At 42.5% G+C, this 8,094-nt stretch overlaps 1 protein-coding gene across 1 annotated transcript; it reads right to left on the bottom strand.

Moving 5' to 3' along the window:
* Positions 1-2,307: 2,307 nt before the first annotated feature.
* LOC127356628 (zinc finger protein 883) lies at positions 2,308-7,199 on the bottom strand. Its single transcript, XM_051388552.1, has 2 exons — positions 6,867-7,199; positions 2,308-5,377 (listed from the first exon to the last, which is right to left on the bottom strand). Exons 1-2 carry the CDS (start codon positions 7,060-7,062, stop codon positions 3,879-3,881), a joined length of 1,695 nt encoding a protein of 564 aa, XP_051244512.1. The 5' UTR covers positions 7,063-7,199; the 3' UTR covers positions 2,308-3,878.
* Positions 7,200-8,094: the final 895 nt, after the last annotated feature.

The raw sequence follows: 8,094 nt of genomic DNA on the forward strand, positions 1-8,094 counted from the left end.
TCTGAATTTGAAAGGTTACAGTAACTGTAATAAAAGTCATTATCTGTGAAATTACAGTAATTATTGCTGTTTTCACTGATATAAACTCTATTTTGACGGTTTACCTAGGCTTTTACACTGATAAACAACATTTATTCAACATTTTTGTTGTAAAACTTATAATTATACAAGATATCTGTCAGTTAACTAACAAATCCACGTAAAATTACTGAACAAATACTTTATTTACTGTTAATTTTACATAATTTTAGAAAAATAACACATTAAACTTGAATTTAAGAGTTTAATCTATTAAATAAATGTATTTTAATCTTTTTATTTCAAAATATACATTTTCTTTTTAAATAAGCAGCCATTTTATGATTACTTACAGTTACAGATTATAAATGTTAACTCACAGGCTATTTTTGTAATTTTATTAATATTTCCATGAATTTAAAAATACAGAAAAAGTCTGTAAAATAAACAGTAAAAACCTTGTAAACGTACAAATATTTTTACAGTGTGTATATAATATAATCGTTGATCAGAATTACCAATAAAGAAGTTTTATTTGTTCTCCTGCAGTGACGTGGTCTCCTGTTGAGTAATCTGTGGATCAATATCTCTGTGTAACATTGTCACACAGATGGCTGATCAGATGGGCGGGGGGGGGGCTGACGCTGTGATTGATTACTCTCTCGCTCCGCCTCACAACTTTACCTCAACGAGCAGATTTATACGACAGTTTAAAATCAATGCGGTCGATCACACACTGTTTTCCCTCATTAACTGATGACACATGGTGACTCATCGGTGATCTCTGAGCGGCTTTATTTTGCGTCTGTGTGGGAAATAAACTGAAACCTCAGTGTGGATGTTTATTTAGTGTCAATAACAATAATAATAAAGTTTAAAGCTTCCGTCAGAAATCAGTTCTTTTTACTGCAGTTTGACTCTAGAAAGGTTTTTTTTCACATTCGTCTGCTGAAAGTTTCTCTGAGCTCCGACCAGGACTCTGACTCCGGGGATGAAGACCCGGCGGGTTCAGGCGACAGAAGAGGAAGGAAACGGAGGAAGAGGAGCCAGTTTGTACTCAGTAACTGTTAACGTTATCCATCATCCATCGTATCGATCAGTCAGGATCAGTTTCAGTGAAGTTGGAAGTTATTTATTCCGAGTGTTGAACAACCAGTCTGTGTGATGTTACTCTGTGTTGGAATAAATGAACTAAAGGTTCAGTCTCCTTGCTGCTGGTTCTGATTCACAATCATTACTGCTGTTTCTGTTATAAATATAAAGATTATAAGCATTAAATTAATATCCTAAACGTGCTACGACTAGTTGATTATTGGCTTTATCTAACGACTACAAGTCGACGGGGACAATCGTTAGTCGGAGGCAGCCCTAAAGCTTTTGTTTATATGCGGAGTTGTTTGAATGATACATGCAGGTGTGGAGACTTATTACCTCTCGTGCAGGCGCAGAACGTTGGTGCCACTCGGCTGTTCGCTGTAGTCGGTGTGACGTGTTCTAGTGTCTCTTTAAGGCCGAGAAACAGGCGACGTGAGGCGATGCAACAGCTGGTGTGTCGGGGGCCTTAAGAGTTACAGTCTGTGGCAGCCAAGCAGATCCCGCCAGTTACATAACGGCTGTTTTTCTCTTGGTTGCTACTACAAGAAGGACGGGACATTCCTGAGGGGCAGAGACAACTCAGAGACTCTCCTTTCTCTTGTGTGCACAATAAAAGAAACTTGTATTCACGAGCATATCACAGCATGAATTATATTTCACTGGAGATCAGAAACCCTGCTCCAGTTTGTCGGAACAGATCTGAGGAGAGAAATAGTCAACAACAGAATCTGGATCCATATCTGATCAGCACTGTTTGACAGTTTGATCTGAGTTTGGTGCGTTGAGCTGGACGGTAGCCCCGCCCTAAAGCATACCCTGCTTTATGGTCTGTTTTACTCTAAATGGGACCATCAGTTACTAAATGAACATCATGCTGTATGGAAGAAGACTGAAACTAGAGACTGAGACCAGAAACTCATCAGGAAACTGTTTACTGAGCTCATCAGTCAGCTGAGAAGTCGACTCATTTCTCCATAAGACTGTATGGGATCAGGTTATATTGCAACCAGTGGAGCTCCCCCTGCTGGTTGTTACAGAGAATGCAGGTTTAAGACACTTCTGCATTAACTCCATTTTATATACTGTCATTGTCTAACTGCTGGTTTTTAAGCTTAAAACAGGAATTTCTGGTTTCTGTGAATTCCCCTGCGACTCTGTGGCCACAAAAAAAAAACAAAAACAAAGTCCCAAGAATTCGTCATAATGTGAAAGTTTATTGAAACAAACTGGAACACTTTGAGTCTCACAGCTCCGCAGACGTCTTTGGTTGAACACTAGACTTCAAACATTAATTAACAATAAAAAGTCGGTTTATATCTATAATAATCTGTCGTAGGCACGCTGTGACTACACATCACTACGTACATCAGAAGGACTGTTAGTGTCTGTGTGTTACTGTATAATAATGTCACTGTAGTGTCTCTAAAGGAATCTGTTGCTGCAGTGAACACTAACAGCACATAGAGGTTATTAAACATTTCAATACTACAACTTCAGAATGAGAGTTAAATGTGTGTGAGATGCAAATATTAACAGCACCGCCAGTGGCCGTTCAGTGAACTGCAGTCAGCGTCCGACAGTGACAAACATAGTAGGGAAGCGGAGAGAGAAGGCACTCAGGAGCATAAAGGTCACAACCTTTGACCCTCATCCCTACATAGAGACACATAGAGATCAGTCCACAGGCAGCAGAGGAACAAAGCTACACTACAACGCATTCACTCTCTGCTGAAGGGATTGAAACCTAAAACAAAATCTGAGTGAAAATGTAAAAAATATGCAGCTATATAACAAATAATAACAGTTTTACAGATTAGATTCTCCAGATCAGGTTTTGATGAAAGGCAACGAGGCACCAGACTGTGATCAGAGGATGAGACAACCATCAATGGATGCATCCCAACATGCTCATCTTTCCCACTGCACCTGAACGCAGCATGGACTGAGAGTATTTTAAAGCCTGTTAACAGTGAGTGAGACACACTCTTCCTTCACACTGTGGTGTATTTATACGCCGTCCTGCTGCCACTAAAGCACCAAATGTGGATTAATCTGCTGCTGAAAATAGTCCCCAACAAACTATTTCCTCCTTTTTGTTTTAGGAACTTTACTGAACTCTCTCTTTTTAAATAAAACTCTATATTGGTTAACTAATATTTGCCATTACTTACTGAATTATATGATGTGTTTATAGACAGTTCTGCTGCCCTCAAGTGGCAAATAATAATAATTACAGTTTTAAAACTGCATTATTTTTATCTTCCAACAAACTGCAGAATCTGGTGGTAATTAGCGTAGCCCTGATCAACCAAACTCCATTCACAAAACAAGCATTTTAAAAGTTGTTTGTTTTCTCGCAGACAGTCGACAAAGTCTGAATTCAGACTTCTTCCAACTTTTATTTGGTTATTTCAGCATCATTTTGATCCGTTTATTGACATTAAATCTGTTTATTTTAGGCTGTAAACCAGATTAAAGGGAAAATATTCGCTTTGCTTTTGGTGGGAATGCAACATTAATTCTACTGCTGCGATGATTACAGTTTAAAAACTGCATTATTTTTATCTTCCAACGAATAATCGTTCATAGTTCACAGTTGTTTCATTCGTTGTCAATAAAACATAACAGATCCCACATGATCACAACTCGACCAGGACGCATGAGAGGTCGTGACGACGAGAGGAAAAAGGTGATTTCAGCACATTCAAACGTAAAAAAAAATAATAAAAGTTTTTATTTACACGCTGCCATATTTACAGTAACAGTCACTTCTCAGTCGAGTGGCTCTTCATGTGAAGCCTCACGTACGTCTTTCGGTGGAAGCCCTTCCCGCAGATCTCGCAGCGGTGCGGTTTCTCCCCGGTGTGCGTGCTGCTGTGCTGCTTCAGGCTGGAGTGGTCGCTGAAGGACCTGCCGCAGATGTTGCACAGGTAGGGTTTCTCTCCCGTGTGCGTCCGGATGTGTCGCATCATGTTGTGGCGGCAGTTGAAGGACTTCCCGCACTCGCTGCAGAGGAACGGTTTCTCCCCCGTGTGGATCCTCATGTGCATCTCCAGGTTTCCCTGGCTGTCGAAGCACTTCCCGCACACCTCGCACACTTTCCCGTTTTTGTGAGTCTTCAGGTGAAGCTTTAAGTCCTCCTCCGAGTCGAAGTGCGTCCCGCAAACGCCGCAGAGGTCCGTGGCGTGACTTTTGGCGTGATTTACCAGGGAGACCATGGAGTGGAACATTTTACCGCACACTTCACATATGGTGCGAGCGTGCTGCTTTTTTGGTGACGACGGCTTCATCTTCGCCTCGCCGTCGCCGTCACCGTTGCCGCCTTCGCTCTCGTTCGCGGACGCGTTGCTCGGCTCGCGGTGCTTCTTGTGCACGTGAACCAGCAGGTGGCGCTTCAGCGTGGAGTAGTCGTTGAAGCATTTGCCGCAGACGGTGCACGGATACGGCTTTTCCCCCGTGTGGATCCTGATGTGTCGCATCATGTTGTGGCGGCAGTTGAAGGACTTCCCGCACTCGCTGCAGTTGAACGGTTTCTCCCCCGTGTGGATCCGCATGTGCGTCTGCAGAGAGCTCGACGCCCCAAAGCATTTCCCGCAGACGCCGCAGACTTCGGCTTTCACGTGCGTCTTCAGGTGAGCCTGAAATTCGTCCTCGGTCTCGGAGCGTTCCCCGCACACGCCGCAGACGTCCTTGGGGTGAACTTCCATGTGGTTGACCAGAGAGACGTTGGCGTGGAAGGCCTTCCCGCAGACTTTACAGCAGATCCGCGATTTAGCTTTTTTGTTGGGGTGCAGCGTCGGCGCCATCGGCAGACGAGGCCCCTTCTTCTTCTTACACTTGTGGTTGCTGTCGCTGTCGTCGCTCGGAGACCCCGCGCTGCCCCTCCACTCCTCGTCGCTGTCCTCGTGTTCGGGCGCGGAGCCGGAGGACGCCCCGTCGTCGCCATCCACCTTCGCCTGCTCCTGCCCGGCCGAGGTGCTCGGCAGAGGATCTCCTTCTCCTTTGGCGCTCTGGTAGCCGGACTGCAGCTGGTCCAGCTCGCTCTTCACGTACGGACCGGTGAAGATGAACCTGATGGTGTTGTCCTCGTCCAGCTCCTGAACCTGCTCCTCCTCTCGGCTGTTGGGGAGCTCCCGCAGGCTCTTCTCGGCGTGCGGGGGTTCCTGGTCGTCCTGGTCCTGACCGGAGCTCAACTCCTGAACGCAGTGTTGCTGATCGGAGCCGAAGTCCTCGTCCCAGACGGAGAGGGCCAGCTGTGGTTGGTCTGCAAGACAACAACGATCTTAAAGAACAGAAAACCAACTAGAATACGTCAGACAAGGTTTTATTAACTCGATACAGCTTTTAATTAGAGCTCCAGCTAACAGTTCTTCTCATTATTGACTCATCAGACTTTTAATGATTTGATTAATCATCAATAGTTTTGATGTCACAATCATCATCAGTGTGGATTTTGTTGCCTTTCACACATTTGTGAGAACATCACTTTGTGTTTCACTGCACACACTGCTGCTCTATGCAACAAATAGATATTTTAATCCTCCTTAAATGGCTTGTTTTATCTAAATCAGTGGTTCCTAAACTGGGGGTCGCCATAGCTTCCTGGGGGGGGTGTCACAAAAGGTTCTTGATTTAAAGAACTTAAGAAATACACACAGTAGGCTAAATGTTTAGGTTAAATGATAGAAAATGTCTGTTAAGGAGAAAATGTTGGGAACTGCTGATCGAACCAAAGATATTCAGTTAATTCTCTTAATATCAGAAGACAAAGAAACTGGGACGAGGGAATATTTGAGTTTTAGTGAAATAGTAATTAATTTTCTTTTTCATGATGAAACTGTACAAAATTAATTTTTATGCCACATTTTGATCCCAATCAAGCAAATACATTAGCACCAGTCCGACTAAACCGATATAACTGCAGATAAATATACTTTAAAGTGATTTTAACTGAATATCAAACTTAAAATATTTACAATGTTCTATAAGTAAATGTCTGTTTCATGTCAAAAAGTCAAATGTTGGAATAATAAAACATTGCCTATGTAAGAAACTACAAAACAACAACTACAGCCATCTGCTGATAACTGCTGGAGTTTGCTGGCACCAGACTCCATTCAATAAGACAACATTTCTTTATTTAGGCTAGCAGCTAACAATGTCAGGCTAAGTCATCAAACTAGTGTTTTTTTTCCAATCATTCAGATGTGATCAATAACTCGGCTTCAGTATAAAAGTGCCAATCGACACAGAGCTGAACACCACAGCTGCTCCGACCCGACACACTGCCGTCACAACAAGTTGTCAGAAACAATAAAAGTTTATTTTTAACTAAATGTAAAGCCGCTTTTTAAATCTGTGCAGAGCCGAATGTAAAGCTACACCCTAACAACCAACAATATAACTTAAACAGCTGTATATTTATACATAACCTTAAAAAGAAAAGAGCAAGGTGTTAAATATTGAGATAATTCAAACGGAGTCTGGCGTTGTTTCCATTGGGCAGGTACGCTCTTACCCCGGAAGGGCCTGCTCCGTTAACCTGGTACTGAACCTTTAGCGTCACATTGAGCTCCCACTTTATTTCTCTTCCCCATAAAAAAGGAGAAAACAGAACCAGAACCAGAACCAGACTCCATCTGGACCCGAGCAGTGGGCGTTGACTGGTGATGGCGACCCGTTGCCGCGGACGGGACTCGAACCTGCTGCCGCCGCGGTGGTGAAACGATGCCCGCCTGCAGCAGCTCACCCACCTGAGTGTTTGTTGATCTTGATCTCGGGCTGGAGGACGGTCTGCAGCATCCTCCGCTGCCGGCGGATCTCCCGCTTGGAGAGCAGGATCTCCTCCTCGTAGCCCGCGATGGTCTTCTTCACCGCCTCGAAGATCTCCTCCGCGGCCGCCGACAGCCGCTCGTTCACCAGCACCCGGAGCAGCTGGACGGCGGACATGGTGCGGGCCGAGCCCCGGCTGGGTTCACCGGCACCGAGCTGAAGGATATTCGGGGTTTGTGTTGTGGGAAAGCGGATCGATACATGCAGCGTCCGGCGGGTGTCAAGGTGACGCGTGCGCCCAGCTGGCGGGAGGCGTTTCCGGTCAGGTTTTCATTCCTTTTCAAAATAAAAGCTTGTTTACGTTTGTTAGGCTATGGGCGTGTTCAGACTGGTTCTGAATATTTGATTCTTTTTTTATGATATTTATTTGTATTTTCTACTCTGTGCACTACATTTTCCCTTTTCGTATCTGTTGCCATGCATTTCTAGTTTCCTATATATCTGTCTGTTGACGTTGATTGAAGAGTGGCTGCACAATATCATTGACTTCACATCAGAAAATATACATAAAACATATACACCGTTATAAATTTCTCTATTTAGTCAGCGTTAGTCAGAAATGCTCATTTATTAATTAATACATTGAAAGAAATAAAATAATATCTGCCTTTGAGAAGATGAAGAGCTTTTTAAAGGATATAAAAACAGGAAAGTTCAACTTTATATATATATATTAATATATATTGTTCTTATATCGTCTTTATTTAGATATATTCTTATTTGCATGTTTTGATTTTTATATGTTAATTTCTATTTGTTGAATTTAACTGAAAATCTAAAATATTTTAATGTTTACACATCAGTGTCCATTTTCCTCTGTAAGTATAATTTCTTTATTTATTGTGCTACCATTACTACTCTTCTTTCTTATAATACTTTGCTTTTTCCTCTGATCAAATTTATTTATTGTAAAATTACAACAAATAACCTTTAAACTGTCAAACTGTCCCAAAACCAAAAAGAAAAATAAATTTAAAAAAAAAATTTTAAAAAAAAAAAAAAAAAAAAAAAAAAAAAAAAAAAAAAAAATAAAATTTTAATTAAAATTAAAGAAAAAAAAAATAAAAATTTTTTGTGGGGGGGGGGGGGGGGGGGGGGGGGGGGGTGGGTGTGTTTTGGGTTGTGTCCAGCAGGGGGCAGCAGCCTCCT

This window comes from Dicentrarchus labrax, unplaced genomic scaffold (genome assembly GCF_905237075.1).
Source record: "Dicentrarchus labrax unplaced genomic scaffold, dlabrax2021, whole genome shotgun sequence".
NCBI classification, from domain to species: domain Eukaryota; kingdom Metazoa; phylum Chordata; class Actinopteri; family Moronidae; genus Dicentrarchus; species Dicentrarchus labrax.

Excerpts from the sequence above, each read along its gene's own strand:
- LOC127356628 (XM_051388552.1), bottom strand. The coding sequence starts at position 7,062 with ATGTCCGCCGTCCAGCTGCTCCGGGTGCTGGTGAACGAGCGGCTGTCG. Across the intron at positions 5,378-6,866 it reads CAAGATCAACAAACACTCAG|ACCAACCACAGCTGGCCCTC; the intron begins GTGGGTGAGCTG and ends GTTGTCTTGCAG.